Below are 21349 nucleotides of genomic sequence, written 5' to 3'. Positions count from 1 at the left end.
TGGCATTTATTTTATATTTTACATTTTAAGGAGAAATAGTTTTTACTTTGGAAATTGATATTTTGAATTGATACTTTGTACTTTAATTAGATTATTATTATTATTTGGAATTGTTTACTAATTGATTTGTTATTTTCATTCGTTTAAATTGTTACAGTAATTAAATTATGAAAACCTTCCTTGCGTTTTAGCTATGCCTATCAGAACATTAAGTCTAGCGATAGACTGACCCCCTGTCCCTTGGTTCAAGCACAAACGAGTTAGCCCCCCCTTATCTAACAGTGCTATCGAGTTGACCTTGGTGACAGATATATAAAAAACATGAAATAAAAAGTTCTTAAATAAAAATAGAAAATATATGGCAAATTATAAAAAACATGCCTGTAAGCATGGAAACACAAGTGACAACTTTACATATGATTCATTGGCATACTACATCTCCTTAGTACTTTCTTGTATATTACACTTATAATGCATGTTTAAGCATTTTAGAGTTCAGATGACAACCACTTTTGACTATAAAAAATATTTTTTTAAAATCACATTTTTGATAATTTATTGACCTAGCATGCCTAGTACAAAATTTCAATAATAAAATTGATTGTGAGCACTGGAGAATAAAAATTGCATTCAGTTCCCAGTGGATACAAAATATTATTGCATTGCATTAAGTATCGAAAATTAAATCATTATAATAACAAACATGATGAATTGGATATTTATCAACTGCAACTATGAACAAAGGAAAGGTAACTCTAGTTTTGAATGTTGCTGTAATTATAAAACCATTGGTAAATTACATTCATGACATTATAAAGCAGATAAAATATTTAGAATTACTAAAAAAATGCTCACATAAATTTATATGAAACAGTATAAGCTTGGGTGCTAGTTGTGTGCATTTAAAAATTTGGTGCTTTCTCTTGTAATTAAGCTTACCTGTGAGTCCAACAACATAAAACATATTATATACAGCCTTTTGAAACCCTATAAATCATTTGTTCACAATTGTATTCATTTGACAATACAACCATGACAATATAAAATTTAAAAGTACAACCTAAAAGGTAGTTCAACAGTATAACAAAATTTATTAAATGATGATATCTGACCAATGAAAGCTGCACTTGAATAGTTCATCAGCTGGACATAACAATCCTCTAGTAAGATTTATCGTTATAATGTTGAATCAAATCTTTTTCTGAATTAGAAAGTATAAAAAAAAAACATTTTGTTTAAAGCATAGACTCAATAAAAAGAAACATAAACATAAAAGTATCAGAAACACTGTCTAGTTACATGTGTATAAATGCTTGATTTGTTTAGATGTCAGACAGAAAAAAAAAACTAAAATCTTAAAAATGCTCTTTGCTAATAATTGCCATTTTACAAAATGCGTATACAGTATATAACACCCTTATAACATGCAATAATATTTGTCCATATTGCACTTATATATAACATGTGTAACACTATTTGAATGTCTATTCTATTTACGTTGAACATGTTTAACATCTACTTTAAAGTAATGGTAGCACTTTAGCCATATGGAACATATCTGATATATCTGTAGGAGTCTGTCGTCCATAGACACTTGTTCTATATAACATTTGATGCATCAATAACATTGTCTGTGGATTAACGTGGTGGAATGTAACAGAAAACTGGCTACAGCAACCTCCTCCCTGTAAAATAAAGAAGACAATGGATTAAGATTTAAAAAGCATTCTGTGAGTAATGCATGCCAATACAAAGCCCCCTACTGGTTAAATCCATTGTTTTGGAACAAAATTTGAACTTGATCTATAACATCATTGATCTTGTCATGGTGTCAACTAAATATACATGTATAACAAATATCAAGTCAATATCTTCAATCAGGATGAAAAGGAGTTTTGAAAACTGATTATTTAAGGAATTTTGTAAGTCAAATTACCAGAACTCTGCACAAAATCATAAGTAAGTCCGAAACAAAATTTTAACTTGATCTGTAACTTGTCATGATAAAACTATATACCAGTTTTCAAATCAATATCTTTCAGCATGAGAAAAAAAGGCTGAGCCTGATTGTTTTAGTGATTTTTTTGTCAAAAGACCATAAGTCTGCATAAAATAATCGGACCAGGACAAAATTTTAACTTGATCTGTAACTTGTCATGATAAAATAATACTCCAAAAAAGAGTGGAAAACAGATTTGCTGGACAAACGGAAAGATAGACAGAATGACAGATGGACAGACAAACAGACAGACAGAGTGCAAACCTAAATTCCCCTTCATCTGGTTGGTAGGGGACTAAAACCCACAATGATACAAGACTTGGACAGGAAACTGAATATTTTAGTGAATTTTCTAAGTCAAAGGACAACAACTCTGTACAAAATATTCCGACCAGAGCAAAATTTAATCTTGATCTTTATTTGGTCATGATAAACATGATAAAACAATACACCAAATATCGAATCAATATCTTCAAGCATAAAGAATAAAAAGCATGGAAAACTGATTTGCTGGACTGAAGGACAGACAAACAGCCAGACAGAGTGCAAACCTAAAATCCCATTTAACTTGTCCCTAGGGGACTAAAAACCACTAAGATACAAGACTCAGACAGGAAACCGAATCTGTTTTGTGTACAATCATGACAATATATATTAACAATTTTTTTAAAACATAAAACAGTGCAGTGTTCATGGTGTTCAAATCTAAGGCAATCAAACGATGTCTACACTTACGATGTCTATAAAAACAACAAATATCTAAAAAAGCATCAAGAGGTCAAATTATGGTCTTTGATATGTATATAATAGACAATCATTGCAAAAATTGAAACAAGAGAAAACAAATTCTTAACTAGAAGTTCTAAGAACTAAAAGTGAACTGATTTTTATTATACATGTTATACTACATTGTATCATTAAAAATTAGGCCACTGTTAACAAATTTCTTATTTGAGCATCCCTTGTAGGGCTATGTAGGAAGGTAAGGATTTTTCTTGACCAACAACATTGTAACATGTTTTAGACAAGAAATGAACGTAAGAGCACAGAAAAACCTTTAAAAAATGATACAAAAGATCATTGTAAATGTTTGTTATGTTTTTATAGAAATATTTGAGTTGTTACATTATTAACATACAAAAGGCCAACAACAAAATCAAATTAAAATAGTTACCTGCCCATAGCTACACACCTGAAAAGCAGCTTACCCAGAAAAATGTTAAAAAAACATTTTTCATTGATCTTTTTATATATATTTCACTGAGGTGGTATGAGTTATCTCCCATTATCCGAAATTAAATTAAAAACTATGAGCTGAGAAACACATACTGAACTTATGTTCAATTAAAGATATTCATTCAAAAAGCATGAAAAGCAAAATGTGCAATACTGTCAATAGGTATTTTGATTTAGCTTTACACATTGGATTGAATATATTCAAAATATAACACATACTGTACATACATGACATATGTTCAATAAAAGACATTAAAAAATTAAAAAACCTACAAAAAACAATCACAGCCATGACAGCACATTAACATGTTGACATTACCATGTAGGTATGCAAGTACCAGGACTTTTTATTGTCTCATCTAAATCTAGTCAGAAAATTCTAAAATTTCAATAAATATTTCAACATTCAACATGTAAACTTACATCATTTACCCCATTCCAACTATATTTTTTCAGGTATCGGGGAACAGTTCCATAAAGATGTTGCCACACTTTATCAGTATGGAATGTCTCACGTCCATATTTGTCATATGATACAAGCGGAGGTACACCCGCCATCTGTAGACATTTACCAATATCTAAATCTTCATCTTTTCCGTCTGGTGGGCAGCCATTTTCTTTAAATGCTACCTCGATAACTTTTTTCAACCCTGACCTACTAATCACATACCCAGCCCCACCACTCATGTAACCTTGTTTTAAATGCATATTGAAATGGTAACCTAGGTAACCAGGTAAATCAGGATTATGAAATGATAATAAAAATCTTAAATTCTCCATGATCACATATGTATCGTCATCTGCCTTTAATATCCAATCGTAATCCTTTAAATAATGAAGATACACATATCGCAACATGAATCTAACTTTTCGAGTCAAATGACTTTTTGATTCCGTCACATCACAGGAATTTAATATGTCTGGTTGTTTTTTGTCTGTACACATGACATAAAGAATTTTATTACATCTTGTTCCCCATGTAGCATTTACAACTGGAATCTGTTTATTTAAATGGCCACTTGTTGTTATTACAAGACAAAGTATTCTGACTTTCTTGAACATTTCATCTGCTGCTGTTGTATTTTCATAAACTAAAATGAAAATGTAAAAAATGATAGTAAAAAAAAATGTATATCTTTACAAGAATCAGAATGACAGTAAACCAGATTTTTTAACATTTATTTATGTCCTGCCTGGCATTTGTCAATATCACAAGGACAAAAACACCTAAATGGTAAAAGTTCAATATCAAACTTGACCTCTATTTTGTCAAAAGTAACAACATTTTAAAATTTGAAAAGCTTTGGTTGAATGGTTCATTAGTAAATGCAACAACCTGACTTGATACCTTCAAACACCATTTTTCAATATATTAAGAACCATAACTCCTGAACATGAAAAGTGAAAATCGCCATTATTAAACTTGACCATCATTTTGTCATCAGTAACAACATATTTAAATTTGAAAAGCTTTGGTTGAAAGGTTCATGAGCAAAAGCACGGACACAATTAGAAACACCATTTTTCAATCTTTCAAGACCTATAACTTATGAACGGTAAAAGTCAAAATTGCCATTATTTACCTTTACCTCGATTTTGTCATCAGTAACAACATAGTTAAATGTGAAAAGCTTTGGTTGAAAGGTTCATGATTAAATGCACAGACATGGCTGGAAACGTCATTTTTGAATCAATCAAATTTTCACATTTTCTTCACTTTGTCAGTTACTTAATACCTAGTGTATCATGTGTATAGCAGCATTAGCCTGCTCTTTTTGGAAATCTACAAGGGTGCAAGAGATATGTCTCTCTCTTAACACAGATCAGTCATTTATTGTCCCCTTATTAGGCACTATCATTTGTTTCTCAAGACCATACTCTCAAGTCACAAGTGGTGTTAAGGGAGAGTCGCAGAACAGGGATGGAACCAGGAACCTCAGTTTGTGTTAGAAGTCCAATGCGCTAACCACTACACCCCGGCTCTCTCTTTTGAACCTCATTAACACATGATGAAAATGTTACATAAATGTTAATGCACCAAGTGTAAAATACATTATTTTATTTTCAGTTGCTATTTCCACTCACTTGTTTTATCGTTTTGAAATTCTTGTGCAATTCTGTTTACATCAATTTTTGTATGGAATGAAGCAAACCAATCCACTAAATCTGAAAACATAAAAATAAATTCCAATAAGAATGTTTGCTACTCTGTTTCAAATTAACAAGTGTTAAGCTTTTTACAAAGAATGATGTAAATTGATAGTACATAAAGGAATTATACAAACAGAAAACAATTAAGTGTTCATGTGCTTGTTTTCAAGATATAGGCCCTTGAAAAGGAGTAGGTCCTGTATGGGCCGATTATGGTCTCAAATTTCAAGTTCATCTGACGAAAGATTTTGGACACTTTTTAAACACTTAAGTGTCTATTTCAGTTGATTCAATTAATTTATGTGAAAGATTTTTACAGATTTAGTCATTAAAAACTCTCCGATTCAAGCTTAAATATGAAAAATCTATCAAATATGCCAAAAAATGTCACTTTGCAGATGTTTTTTTGTCAAAAATGAAAGTGGCTGCATCCGTGTTCATCCTCAACCTTTAAATATGTTGTTTTTTATGATCAAATACAACTTACATTTCAATTTTAAGAATGAACACAAATGTGGCCACTTTCATATAAGACAGAATCCATCAAAAATTTAACTAAAATGCTAAAATTGTGAAGATTTCAGTAATTTGGCATTAATGATGCTAGTACTCAATATATGTGCATTGTATTGTCATATTTATGAAGAAGATTCAAGAAGCATTCTACTTTCCAATTGATAACTAACAGTTTACATTTTAACTATTTTGTGAAACTGCTATATTTTGGGGCCAAAAAGGGGTCTTACTGAACCTATTCCTTTGGCAGGAAATTATTCTCTCTAGATTTTTCATCCAGGGGCATATCCAGCCAGGGAGGTTCCAACTATATGTCCCCATTCAAATGCATTGATTGTCCAATCTGTAAATTTAAGGGAACAAAATCATTTGTTTGTTAAGGAAAACGTAAGATAAAAAAGGTCAAAATTATTATATATATATGGAATCAATGAAGCATGACTATAACCGACATTCAGTGAGACCCCACTTCTTACCTTCACTTAGAGTGACACAGAACATTGAGGTGAAGGATATGACACAAGCTGCACACAGGTACTTCAGGTATAACTTCCAAAATGGTCGGTGATATTTCAGACATAACCTTCCTCTATACCTGTAGATAAAAAACATTCAGTATTTTTTTTAGATCCTCAATTCTAAGCAATATTAATCTAAACAATCATGATAATCATGAATTGATGATCAATGTTTTTAAACTTTTAAACACAATTTCATTCCATATATAACCATGATAACTGGTAAACAGAATAAACTAAATTATACACATGATACATGTAAATTATTTAAATCTTAATGTTTCTTTTGTTTGTAATTTCAAAATAAAAGACAATGTCGTGTTGTTGTTCACCATGTTCACAGATATTTAATCAATAGTTTGTTTCAATTTTGGACATTTTTTCTAAATTTGCTATAATCCTTATCATGATTATGATACACATGTTATGTTTAAGCTGTATACATATCTTTTATTTAGCATGGATTAAAGATCATCTGATATATATGTAGGACTCAAATCTATGGCCAGTTCCAAATCTATGGCAGATTCCTAATCTATGGTAAATGTGACGTTACAAACGTTAAACTAATCAAATCTATGGCAGATTTTTGTTTTCTCCAAATCTATGGCAGATTTAACACATAACGTCACAATTGAATAACGCTATATTACATCGTCAACGCCGCTAACGATGGCAAAACACATAGATTTTAGCACCATTCCCGATGAAGATATGTCCCTCGAAAACAATTTGAGGACGGTTTACAGGAAGTTGTGACCTATTATCCGGAGGAGGGACAGAATGTGCTGTACCGTCCAAACCCTGCGATGAACACTGGCACCTCTTTTTCAGTACATGATATTTTAAGAAAATAAGTTATCTACGGCTGGCAAAGTTTTTAAGGTGAAAGAAAAAATTACCGGATACCAATTTGATTTAAATCATCTTCCAATAAAAACTAGAGGCTCTAAAGAGCCTGTGTCGCTCATCTTGGTCTATGAGAATATTAAACAATGGACACAGATGGATTCATGACAAAATTGTGTTTTGGTGATGGTGATGTGTTTGTAGATCTTACTTTACTAAACATTCTTGCTGCTTACAATTATCTCTATCTATAACAGTACTTTCTGTGGAAAATGTTATTGAAAATCTTCAAATTGTTAAAAATTGACTATGAAGGGCAATAACTCCTTAGGGGGTCAATTGACTATTTTGGTCATAGTGACTTATTTTTAGTTCTTACTTTGCTGTACATTATTGCTGTTTACAGTTTATCTCTATCTATAATAATATTCAAGATAACAAAAAAACAGCAAAATTTCCTCAAAATTACCAATTCAGGGGCAGCAACCTAACAACCGATTATCCAATTCATCTGAAAATTCCAGGGCAGATAGATCGTGACCTGAACAACAATTTTACTTCCTGTCAGATTTGCTCTTAATGCTTTGGTTTTTGAGTTATAAGCCAAAAACTGCATTTTACCTCCATGTTCTATTTTTAGCCATGGCGGCCATCTTGGTTTGTTGGCCGAGTTACCGGACACATTTTTTTAACGATACCCCAATGATGATTATGGCTAAGTTTGGTTAAATTTGGCCAAGTAGTTTCAGAGGAGAAGATTTTTCTAAAAGATTACTAAGATTGACGAAAAATGGTTACAAATTGACTATAAAGGGCAATTACTCCTAAAGTGGTCAACTGACCATTTTGGTCACGTGACTTATTTGTAGATCTTACTTTGCTGAACATTATTGCTGTTTAAAGTTTATCTCTATCTATAATAATATTCAAGATAATAACCAAAAACAGCAAAATTTCCTTAAAATTACCATTTCAGGGGCAGCAACCCAACAACGAAATGTCCGATTCATCTGAAAATTTCAGGGCAGATAGAACTTGACCTGATGAACAATATTACACATGTCAGATTTGCTCTAAATGCTTTGGTTTTTGAGTTATAAGCCAAAAACTGCATTTTACCCCTATGTTCTATTTTTAGCCATGGCGGCCATCTTGGTTGGTTGGCCGGGTCATCGGACACAATTTTTAAACTAGATACCCCTATGATGATTGTGGCCAAGTTTGGTAAAAATTGGCCCAGTAGTTTCAGAGGAGAAGATTTTTGTAAAAGCTAACGACGGACGACGACGACAGACGCTGGACGCCGGACGCTGGACGCCAAGTGATGAGAAAAGCTCACTTGGCCCTTTGGGCCAGGTGAGCTAAAAAATGTATCAACAATGAAATAAATATTATTTGAAAACTAAAACTGTTCACTTTTATAATTTATCATTTTTGTTTGAGAAAAAACTTCCGTTTTGTTTGTTAAGGGACTAACTAGTTGGATTTATGAATAGGTTAAACAGGTACCATGCACAGATTAGAAAATGCTTATTTTTACGGGACACACCATTTCAATCTCGAAATCTGGAAGGTATATGAATTCATCATTTACGAATTGTTCACGATTTGACCATTATGGATTGTTTATTTTGCAAAGCTTTATAGACATGCTCCCGTTGTCGTTCATGTCAACTTCTTTAAGACAAATCATTAGTCGTATATGTACTGCATTGTTTTCCATTTGCACAACATCTGCCATAGATTTGGAAACAACAAAAATCCGCCAAAGACTAGGAAACTACAAAACTTACCATAGATTAGGATTGTAAAAAATCTGCCATAGATTTGGGATGGCATGACGTTACATTTGCCATAGATTAGGGATCTGCCACAGATTTGGCACTCACCATAGATTTGAGTCCTACATGTATAACATTTGCAAACTAGACGAACCTTTTATTTTTGTCAATATCATAATGCAAATAACACATACATGTACATGTAACTTGTAAAATTATTTGGTATAGGAAGATGTGGTATGAGCTCGAGTGTCAATGAGACAGCTCTCCATCCAAGTCACAATTTATTAAAGTAAACTATTATAGGTCAAGGTACGGTCTTCAACACAGAGCCTAGCCTCACACCAGCAAGCTATAAAGGCCCCCAAAAATTACTAGTGTAAAACCATTCAAACAGAAAAATTAACAGTCTAATCTATATAAAAAAACGAGAAGCACTCAAGAACCATATAAACAAACAACTACTGAACATCAGATTCCTGACTTAGGACAGGTGCAAACTATTACAGCGGGATTAAACGTTTTAATGGTTCCAAACCTTCTCCCTTTTCTGAAACAGTATTTGTATACATGTATCTGAATCCAGAGTAAAATGTAGGTTCAAACATACATTTAAATTTAGAAACCATGTTAACTGATTTTACATACCTCATTTTGGCTATCATTTGAGAGTCCTTAAATAATCTTCAACAGGTTCAAGGTATCATTCTAAATCTTTACATCTTGATACTGATGACTTTGCAATCAATTTTCTGACCTGTTACAATCTACTATCCATGCAGGATTTCTGAAAAGATAATTGAAAACCTTCAGAATTTTCCTCCAGTACGTTTAGTCAGGGGTACTACTTCATACCTGCCAACTTTTCAAAATGCCCATGGGGGTTTTGAGTGCAAGATGGCTGTCATGATCCTAAAAAACCTTCAAGGGGGGGCTTCAAATACATTTTAATGTTGTTTTTTGGCTTCTTCATACTTTTATAAGCCTAAAATCATTGTGAAATTGATTGTTTTGTTTAAATTGTCATATTGTGGACAAAATTGCTCTTTCAAAATTTCAATTTGGGAGCCTCCATGGGGAAATCTCCCGCAAATAATGACAGTTGGCAGGTATGCAGTACTTGAACAAGTAATCTTTATTTACCATGATTACTTGAAGAACTTCAAGAAGTAAAAAAATATACTTATACATGTTATATAAGTTAATCATGTCATGCATGTTAATTATAATGTTTAAATAAATTCCAACTAATTATATAATTTTATATCTTTTGTATCTAAGTAAATTCTTTTACAATTCCACAAAAATTCTCAAGTTTTGAGACAAAAAATCCACATAAAAACATGGAAAATATTTCTATTGGAAGAACATATCAATATGATCATGATGATATTGTCCTTAGAACTTTTATTCATTATGACTTGAGTTATTACAATGAGGTAGTTGCACTATACAAATAAAGCCTTCATTTTAAATTGAGCATCAAGAAAACATCACAGGGCCTGTTTGGATCACATCAATATAGAGACTTACTTGAAGATAGAGTTGAATATGCAATTTTCCAAGTACACATACCTTAATTTTCTCAAAAATTTACTCGTATAAGTAAATTTTTCTTACAATTCCACAAAAGTCCTCAAGTTTTGAGATGTAAATTTATGCCTTTAATGGTTTTTCCCATGTTTGCTCAATTTTTTTTATAAGTGTTCAATGTTTCATCTCATTAATTCAACAAAGAAACTGATTGTGCAAAGATCTTTTAAAGTATTTGCCAAGGCCTTCAAAATTGCTCCTTTGGGGCTTGTAAATGAGCAGTGTTCTGAAGATAACAGACAAATGGGTTCTTCATTGTCCACGAAATTACACTAAAATGATTAGTAAAGACATCTGCAAAGGGCAAATAATTTAAAATTCTATTAGAGCAAAGAAATCATAAGAATTCAATAAGAGAAGATAGGATGACTTTTTTACTTCTACAAGTAAAAAAATCTGAATGTCTAAGGGACATAACTCAGCCGATATTTTTTTTACCTATACAAGTAAATAAAATTCACTTGTATAAGTATCCTACAAATTTACTTATATAAGTATATTAATATTACTTCTTCAAGTAATTAAAAATAACTTGTACAAGTAGTACCCCTGACTGCCAGCAGTGGGAGTATTTTTCCTGTGAAGTTCAAGGTTTCATCTTTCAGATTATGTAATAAAATTCTACTGTTCACGATAAAAATTTCACTGTTCGGGGGTGTTGAAATTAGTGGGGGTTATTAAAACAATGATACTTAAAGAAGTGATTTTTGGGAAGGAAATTGAGGTATGATACTTAAACAAGTGATTTTTATGTCATTATCCTAGATTCAGTACAAGGTCATCACCTGAAATGACCTGCATGGTCATCCTATCAACACAGATGTTGGTTCTGATAATTTTAGAAACATAATTAGTCCCGGGATCATTAATATTGTATATTTAAAGCTACTATAAAATTAAATCACTTCTTCTAGTGATTAATTTGTACTACTTAAATAGGTGATTATTAAAGAAAGACAACTCTAACTTCCAACCTTTGTGGAAATAATGTTACTTGAATCAGTGATTTGGAAAATCACTCATTTAAGTACTTGTAAGTCCCCTGACTGTTTAGATTTTTCAGTTTCCCAAATATTTCAGAGACGAACATTGTTCAAAAAGGGATGGAGCTTCAGCTATGGCCCATGGAATAACATGACAATGAATATGTTGTACTATAACTGTCAGAGCTCTGTCTTCTTTCCTTTGGATTCTAGCTGAGCTACATATTTAATTATTAAAGAATAGTACAACATCAATTGCAGATAATACATGTACACGCGTATGTATACCATGGTTTTCCCCCAACATACTTTTAAAGCAATTGTAATATACATGTATATTACACCAATCATTGAGATATATTATGCCATTGATCAATGAATGCTCTAAATTAAACAAGCAATCAACTTGTACATATTTCTATGTTTTCAAAGATTTCAAGAATATATATACCATATACAATGATATAACAATGTATAACAATGATAACATGTATAACAATGATAACATGTACAGTAAGAGATATAACTCTATAGGGTTATTACAGAAAATAACTTGCGTGTGTTATTACAGATTTTCTTCCTAAAATTTTCTAAATCTGTAATAACATATGTTTGTTATTTGTAAAATTATTTCATTTATAGTGGGCTCTAGGGAACTCTTGAGACTTTGCGCAGAAAATAAATGCATAGCCTTGATAACTAATTTCTTAATTAGATTAATACATTTTTGATTAACCATGGTTAATCAATGAGACTAGGCTATTAAGGGATAAACTTAGCTGTAATAACAAGGCTTAGTTATTAAAGGAAAGTAACTTATTATATAAGACACTTGGGAATTACTGAGAAACTTGGGCAGAACCTCATTACATGCTCTGGTCATTATTTCTTACAATAAATTAAAATACATTGTAATTAAGCATGATCTATGTCTGAGCAAATCCTTTGAAGTGATATAGAGAAGCTGAGATAACACCCTTTAGTTATTAAAGGCATATTTTTTCTGTGATAACATATAGGTGTATTATGCAAATTGGCAAACTATGAACTGTTATATCTTTCAATAATTAAGTATACATATAGACAAAAGTAATATCAATAGAACTTTTACAAATGTTAACTAAACTAATGATGTATATTGTCCTTTTGAAACATGTAACATACGTATATTATCACAGTTCTTTGATTTTTTAGTCTACAATAACACATGTATGTTATTTTCCTGTAATAACCCTATAGAGTTATATCCCTGACTGATGTATAAACATGATAAATATCTGAATAAGTGTTAAAAGTAAACTTTGATGCCCTCAATCATGTTAATACTTATATTTTTTTTTATATTAATGTAGGGAGAATGAACCAAGGACGAAAGACTCTTATGGGCGAATGAACTCAATGCAAAGGGACACATGGTGAACATGTAATCAGGGCAAACGAACCTGATACCACCAGCAGGATACAGGTATGATATCAATAAACCAAAACAGAAGAAAACAAGATTTTAAATCTAACCAATTGGTTACAATACGGTGCCCTGTACAAATGATGTTGTCTGGCATCACACCTGCGTCCAACATCTCTTTTACCAGCCAAGCTGGCCACGACCCCAGCTTGCCTGGCAAAACAGCTGTTTGATTCAGTGTAATCTCGGTCTAGGTGCCATGCCTCTCCAAGCCTATAGAAAACACAACTTTGCCAGGGGTTACTTTATACTGAATTGGTTATATTAGTTACATGTACCCTTGTTTTGGTGGGGTTTGTGTAATCAAAATGATTTAAATAATGTCTTGAAGTTTAAAGGCTATTGTATTTTTTTCTTTGACGACTTACATCAAACATGTCAACTGTTGCTGAAAGGCGTCAAAGCAAAAAATAAAATGGACTTTTAAGACGTCATATTAATTTTGACTATGGCTCGTGTACAAAAGGTGTAGCACAATCTTTAGCTTTTTATGTTGTATTATTTTTGTGTGTATTTTTGTCGTATTTTGCCGTTCATAAGGCATACATTTCGTCTCTTATTCATAGAGATATTTTGCCTCCATGCATTAGTTTGTTTTCAGGTGACATCCCATTAGTCTGACAACCATAATTCCGACAGCCCATTACTCCGACAGCCTATTATTCCGACAGCCCATTACTCCGACAGCCCGCTATTCCCACAGCCCAATACTCCGACAGCCCACTATTCCGACAGCCCATTACTCCGACAGCCCATTACTCCGACAATGCATCTGTCTTGTGTGTATTGGTATTTTTTCTTTAAAAAGACCAACTCGGTTCTCTTCAATATTTGGAATTGTTCGTTTTGATCCCTATTATTCTTTCCATGCGGGATAGTTGTCTCATTATATTGGAGTTGATACACATGCTAATTGCTACTGTTAAGTCCTTACATTCGACCCTCTTTCGTTTTACGTATTTATTTGTTTACATTTCGTCGTTTGTTTGTCAACTGTCAGTCTGTGATGTTCTAGTTCGCCTGGTGTTTTTTATGAATACGGTTTCATGTTCGGGAATGTGAATCCACGAAATACTGAGACAACTACAAGTCACTTCCAAAAACGATAGATCAGACATAGTCTGAGAGATGACACTCAATATATTTGTAGGGATACCAATTTTATATCCCAAGCTTATTTCAAAATCTAGGAAAAATATCCCTCCTTTATTATTTAAAAATGGTTGGGGGAGGTGCAGGACTTATGATTTACAACAAAACTTATTACGAAAAACAAGTATGACGGAAATGAACATTTCGGCAACTTCTATTTAAATATTCATGAGGAAAAGTGATATTCAGGGACTGTATATGACAAAGAAACAAACAGTCAACTCAAAATGACTCAAAATGACTGCTTTTAAAAATAGAACGAGTGCAATATAAAAGCCAATAACAACTAGTAAAAAATCTAAGACAATGTGGGAAAATTTCACGCTTGTGTCTTTCTCAAATTATCTAGTTGTAAAAACTTAGTTCAGTATGTGTTTTGTGGCATACTTGACACTTATTTTTCATTATGTTTCAAGGAGAAAAATATTTAGATATCATTGATTTTAAGAAAGGTAGTTCATATGTTAATTTAGAATCGGTGCTCACCCATTACATTAAGCCCCAGTCCCACTAGACCACGATCACCGCGATCTGAAATAAATTTAGATCGTGGTGAGGTCGCGGTATGAGCGGCATTAAAATGTTAATTTTCGTTGCTTTCATGATGCTACTACGTCCTAATTACGCTTCTACAACGATCCCGCTACGATTAAACCACGTTCTCACCACGCTTATTCTGCGACCTCACTACGCTTATAAAGATCTTTCTACGCTCTTCACGTTCTCACTTAGTACGACCATACCACGAGTTATCCGATTGCAACACGATCTTACTGCGATTATAGCACGTTCTTACCACGATTATACTACGTTCATACCACGATCTTACTACGTTCTCAGCAATACCGTCAATATCGTGTTTCATATCAATATAGTTCCATTCCTTCTGTTTCTGATTAAAACGGAGATTTCTCGGAAACAATACAGTCACTCATGGCATGATGCCACCAAAATCTACTAGAACACGTGGGCGTGGTGGTAGGGGTTGATGTAGAGGCAGAAGGAGTAAAGTATGAACACCATACTAAACTCCAAATAGTACACAAGAAACTAAAATTAAAAATAGTACAAGAGTAACAAAGGCCAGAGGCTTCTGACTTGGGACAGGCGCAAAAATAGTGGGGTTAAACATGTTTGTGAGATCTCAACCCTACCCCTATACCTCTAGCCAATGAAGAAAAGTAAACGCATAACAATACGCACATTAAAATTCAGTTCAAGAAAAGTCAGAGTCTGATGTCAGAAGATGTGACTAAAGAAATTAATCAAAAAGACAATAATACATAAATAACAACAGACTACTAGCAGTTAACTGTCATGCCAGCTCCAGACTTCAATTAAACGGATACATAAAGCTCAAATGACGATATTTTAGTGAACGATAGCAGAGATGACACAGATGTGTCAGTATATATAGGAAGATGTGGTATGAGTGCCAATGAGACAACTCTCCATCAACGTAAAAATCTATAAAAGTAAACCATTATAGGCGAAGGTACGGCCTTCAATACGGAGCCTTGGCTCACACTGAACAGCATGCTATAAAGGGCCCCAAAAAAATACTAATGTTAAACCATTTAAACGGGAAAAACCAACGGTCTAATCTATATAAAAACGAGAAGCATGGTTGAGCTGTTAGAGCAAATGGATAAATACATTCAGACAAACAAAATCTAGGGAGTTTTTTTTATATATTTTATGTGAAAATGACAATAAAAATGATGGTCGTAGTGTGAACGTAGTAAGGTCGTAAGAAGAGCGTGATGAGGACGGCAAGGGCGTGCTAGAATCGTACTATGGTCGTGAACAGCGTGGTTAAGTCGTAATGGAAGCGTAGTTGGGTCGCGGTGAGAACGTGATGGTCGTAGTAAGGTCGTGATAATGTCGCTGTGAGATCGTAGCGAAATCTCTCCGAATAGAATCACGCTCTCGCTACGATTGTACAGCGACCTTTGCGATCTTACTAGGATCTTAGTGCGCTCTCACTACGCTTCTACTACGCCCTAATTTCGCCACGACCGCACCACGATTGTTTTGAACATGTTCAAAGTTGGCCACGCTCTTCACGATCTTGAAGACCTCACCACGACCGTGGTACGACCTTACTGCGACCTACACGATCATCAAAATTTGCGTTTCTTTCACAGATCGTAGTGCGATCGTGGCCTAGTGGGACTGGGGTATTAGGAATAGAAAATGCCAGATACTAAAAAAATCGTATTGTACAGCTGATAGGTTTAGGATGAGCGTCATTTTTCAATCGAATGCTCCCTTCATAATAATTTGAGTGAGGAACTCTTTCAGCATATTTTTAGCACTTGTCAGAACTTTAAAAAGTTAGATAAACAAACATGATTAATCTTCGATGTTAACACAAGAAAACTTAACTTTTATTGGAAAAATTATGATTTTATTATTAGTTCATTTGAATTATGTAGTACAGGTCTTGATACTGACTGTTGTTTCATATCAATGTGTTAGTTCTTTTTTTCCTATTTTGTTTTGGCTCATATTGTGACTGAGGCTTATGGTGAAATAAATATAACTAGTATAAATTAGTATTGTAATGTCTTAATGTTGACCCAATCATTATACTGCCGCTTCGTAAAAGTGGGGAGTATACTGTGTTACCTCTGTCTGACCGTCCGTCCATCTGTCAGTTCGTCCGTCCGCCCCGTGAATATTTTCGTTGCTTCTTTTTCATGAAAAAACATTACAAGGATTTCTGAAATTGGTGTCAGGGTTTATTGAAGTCGGGTTTATCGCGTGATGCATTTTCAGATTCTTAACTCAACAACTTTCTGTTTACCGGACACTTTTTACATGAGAGCTAAGTTGAACATTTTCGTCATATTTTTCTCAGAAACTACAATACAATGATTTCTGAAATTTGGTTTCAAGGTTTATATAATTCAGTTATACTGTGTGATGCTTTTTTAGATTCACATCTCAACAATTTCCTGTTTACCGAAATATTTGGGCGGGGGTATCACCAGTAGCTCGCACCATTACCATGATTACTGGTTGGTCATGATTTGTATGCTCTTTATAGACTGTGTTATTTGGAAAATGAAATATTCTTTTCTGTTCTATTCTATATACAGATTTCGAATTGAATATATAGAAAGTATTCGAACTACCTTAGTCTTATGTAATATATACGAAGTTATTTCTTGAAATATATGCTATTACGTAATAATACAGACAGACACAAAATATTTTACCCTGATAATTGACTTGATAAGTGTCGGACTTATGGGTTGTCGGAGTATTGGGCTGTCGGAGCAATGGGTTGTCGGACTGTTGGGTTGTCGGACTAATGGGTTGTCGGACCAATGGGCTGTCGGACTAATGGGCTGTCGGAATAACAGAATAATGGCGTGTAACCTGTTTTCAAATAGCACATATCTGCTCACCTCAGATTTTAAGCAATTTCTTAAGTGTGTATCATATCAATCTGAAGAAGGTCTGTGTCATCAAAAATATTATTTATTTTCGAAGGTTTATCCGGAAATAAATATTGATGAATAAAACACATATCTCAACGGAGAGGAAACGATTTGTTTACGGAAATACGTGTGTTAGTTCTATCACATTACCTGCTGTGTATTATGTATTGTATACAGTTTACACAATAGAGAGTTATAGTAACAAACTTAAGAAAAATTGGACAAAGAAAAAAAATCAAAGAAAATAAATAATATAGAGTTGGATACAAAAGTATTTTAAAAAAGTCTTACAGTACTATACTCTCTCTCTCTCTCTCTCTCTCTCTCTCTCGCTCTCTCTCTCTATATATATATAACTATATAACTCGTCTAAACATCAACCCAACAATGTTAGATCTGTAAATTTGCTTTCGCAAATTTTTGGTTCTTCCCTAGCCGGGATTCGAACCCATGCTATTGTGATATCGTGACACCAAATCGCCTGCACTGCAGCCGTCCCGCTAGACCACACGACCACCTGGGCTCTCATAAAAGAGCTTTCGCTGGCCATGTGTTACCTTTACACGTCAGTTTTAATCTAGCGACGTACTACAGTACATGATATATAAGGCATGAAGATGTTATTGTTACAGATCAGCTAAATTATCTATAGTAAAGGATCCTACAAATTAATGTAAGATACAGTCACAGAAAATAATTATATTCATAAGTACGTCTGAGTCAGTGACAACCCTACAACAGATGTATCCATCGGATCGCCATCAATGATGGTGATACATGGCTGTGTACATAATGTATATACAACTCGTCTAAACATCAACCCAACAATGTTAGATCTGTAAATTTGCTTTCGCAAATTTTTGGTTCTTCCCTCGCCGGGATTCGAACCCATGCTACTGTGATATCGTGACACCAAATCGCCTGCACTGCAGCCGTCCCGCTAGACCACACAACCACCTGGGCTCTCATAAAAGAGCTTTCGCTGGCCATGTGTTACCTTTCCACGTCAGTTTTAATCTAGGTAACTAGATAGATAGGTTTTCGTGATTAATATATTGTGGGCAGCTTTTAATGTGAGTGGAATCGGAAATACAATACTGCTTTGTAGTACTCTCAGCATGCTCAGTAATTGCAGAATAAAGAATTTATTTTAAATAATGATAATGAAACAATGTTCCTACATTTGTACACCTCATTCAGTCCGACAAAGGTAAAACTGTTGTGGTAATCAAAAAATTCTTCATAGAATTATTGTTGACGTCACGTGTATTTGAACTACTCTTTTTTTATATAAAAAACAAAAAACAACAGATGATACCATCCCACCCATTTGATATTCAAGAAATACTTTTAAATCATGATGATTTCTAGTCATCTACATTATATGTATACAGGAACGTATCTAGATTGAAAAACTTGCAAGACTGTAAGTTGCCGAATTGCATGCTGATATTATAAAAAAAAATAGTGAGTTTATAAGTTTGAATATAAAATTGTCAGTTTAAATCGATGATAATTTGCTCTATATTTAAAGACTTTGTCGAGTTGATTCTTCCATTCACCGGTTGAAGTTACGTTTAGAATGAATGTGTACTGAATATCAATGAAACATTTGCCACTGGACATTAAACCTAAATTATCAATCATGTCCGAATTGCAATGGGAATGTACATCACCTCCGGGTTAGATTTGACACTGTTATTGCATCTCCGTAAAACAACAAACCGGTTCTGTACATTGTGTGTTATTTTCATTCGTGTTCTTTGATGTCTATTTAAAACACAACAAATACATGAAGGTTGTCTTTTCTACCCATTTAACGAATAATCCATTGTCGGTCTAAATTTGTATCGCTTGAACATCAAAAAAACACGCTGCTTCAAAAACACCACTTTTTTTGACCGATCAATGCATTTGCATGGGAACATATAGTTGGACCCCCTCCCCCCCCCCCCCCTTTTGCAGTCCTTGGTTGGGAACCCCCCTTTTTAAAATGGCTGGATCAACCCCTGTGCAGCTCACGTTGTATTTCCGACTCTACAACTTTGACCTTAAAAGTACTAATAAATGTCGCTTGAATGGCTGAAAAGCAGCGCATTTAGTATTTCTGTTTCGTGCATCATGTTTTACAAGTATAAAAAGCGTGTTGATACTTTAATAATACGTGGTTGCCATAAACTTTCCAATGGTAATCTCCCTTTCCTAACTGGGGTGTGAAATCTCAGTCTTTGATATTAAGATGACATGTACATGACCAAATTAATTGACTGTCATGCTAAAAATTCCCTGTTTTAGATACGATTTTGTTAACTCTTCAACTTATGAACTGTATTAGGCCTTTTTAATACGAGCGTCACTGATGAGTCCTTCGTGGACGATTAGCGCGTCTTGGGATTTTTTCACAAACAATCTTTTCACAAAATTCATCTCTATGATTATTTAAATGATCACACTGACGAGTACTTTTATCGTCAGATCTTTTTGTGAAATAAGTCCCAGGCCTATAAAATAATAAGTAGGTTGTGATGAATTTTTTTTCTTACCATCGGAATTTTTCAGTAAAATATACAGGACTTAATATTATGCCTTATTTTTACATCAGATGTGAGGAAACTATAAATCCAGTGGGTATAAGTCTTTTAAAAATATTTTAAAATAGTTTACTGTTCACCATTTTATTACGATTGAAAAGAGACGTAACTTTATCTTCACAAAACATTACTAATACAATAGAAGTGTGTATGCTCCAATTGTTAAACTGATTTCCTTTATGGTTTAAACGCTGGTGTAAGGTTTCATTATTTTAACTAAATACCATAATACAGATCTATACAATCATAAGGTAAGGTTTATTTATTTATCTTTAATTCGCCAATTAAATGAATAATACGAATAAAGAGATACAAGAAAACGTCAAACGTATGAAGCAATTATTCAGCAAAAGAAATTGAATGCCTAGTATATCATATAGAAACAAACAATTTAGATGCATGGTTTTTATTTTAGTTGTTAGTGCCTTTGAACTAGTTGTTAGTAACTGCAAGTATTCTCAGATCTGTAGTTAGTGGTTACGCACAGTGTTCGGTTTAGAAATGGTAACGTTACTCGATGTAGTTTTCAATTATTTTCAACCGACTTCTGTACAAAACGTCAAAGCTTTGCACCGTTTTTAATACAGCTGACATTTTCATGTTTAACTACTCATTTAAAAAAATAGGCTGTTTACATGACTGATTGTATACTTTTGACAATTAAATAAACTTTCTTTCCTCCCAATCTTAACTTAACGAAAGTAAAGATTTCAAATATTTGTCACTGCCCAAGCATGTCAATTGTTGCAAAATGCTTAAGGTAGATTCATGGTATACCGCCATCTTGGATTGCACAATCGCAGTACAAAATCGGTCTAATTATTTGCCTAAATCTGCAGATTTGGAGACAGATGTGCAATTCAATGGTTAGACTGTTTTTTCTATTTGAAGAGAAATTGTTAATTAATCGTATTATTCAAAATATTTTATCAAATATCCATTTTTTTGGTATAAAAATTATTTTTTTCAAATGAGCCATTTAAGGGGAAATAACTCTTTTAGTACAAAATTTATACTGGGCTAATAGGGAAATTTTTTATTTTTACTTGTAGCAAGAAAACAAGTT

General features: G+C 33.3%; 1 protein-coding gene across 1 annotated transcript; it reads right to left on the bottom strand.

Moving 5' to 3' along the window:
* Window positions 1-322: 322 nt before the first annotated feature.
* On the bottom strand, window positions 323-17781 carry LOC139497332 (glycoprotein-N-acetylgalactosamine 3-beta-galactosyltransferase 1-like). The gene is made up of 6 exons (XM_071285539.1): window positions 17660-17781; window positions 9699-9837; window positions 6379-6497; window positions 5321-5401; window positions 3659-4326; window positions 323-1685 (listed from the first exon to the last, which is right to left on the bottom strand). The coding sequence occupies exons 2-6, from the start codon at window positions 9713-9715 to the stop codon at window positions 1521-1523; spliced, it is 1050 nt and encodes a 349-aa protein (XP_071141640.1). The 5' UTR covers window positions 9716-9837; window positions 17660-17781; the 3' UTR covers window positions 323-1520.
* Window positions 17782-21349: the final 3568 nt, after the last annotated feature.

This window comes from Mytilus edulis, chromosome 12, assembly GCF_963676685.1.
Source record: "Mytilus edulis chromosome 12, xbMytEdul2.2, whole genome shotgun sequence".
Classification (NCBI taxonomy): domain Eukaryota; kingdom Metazoa; phylum Mollusca; class Bivalvia; order Mytilida; family Mytilidae; genus Mytilus; species Mytilus edulis.
The sequence above is the reverse complement of the archived record's forward strand: the minus strand, read 5'-3'. Positions and strand labels throughout refer to the sequence as shown.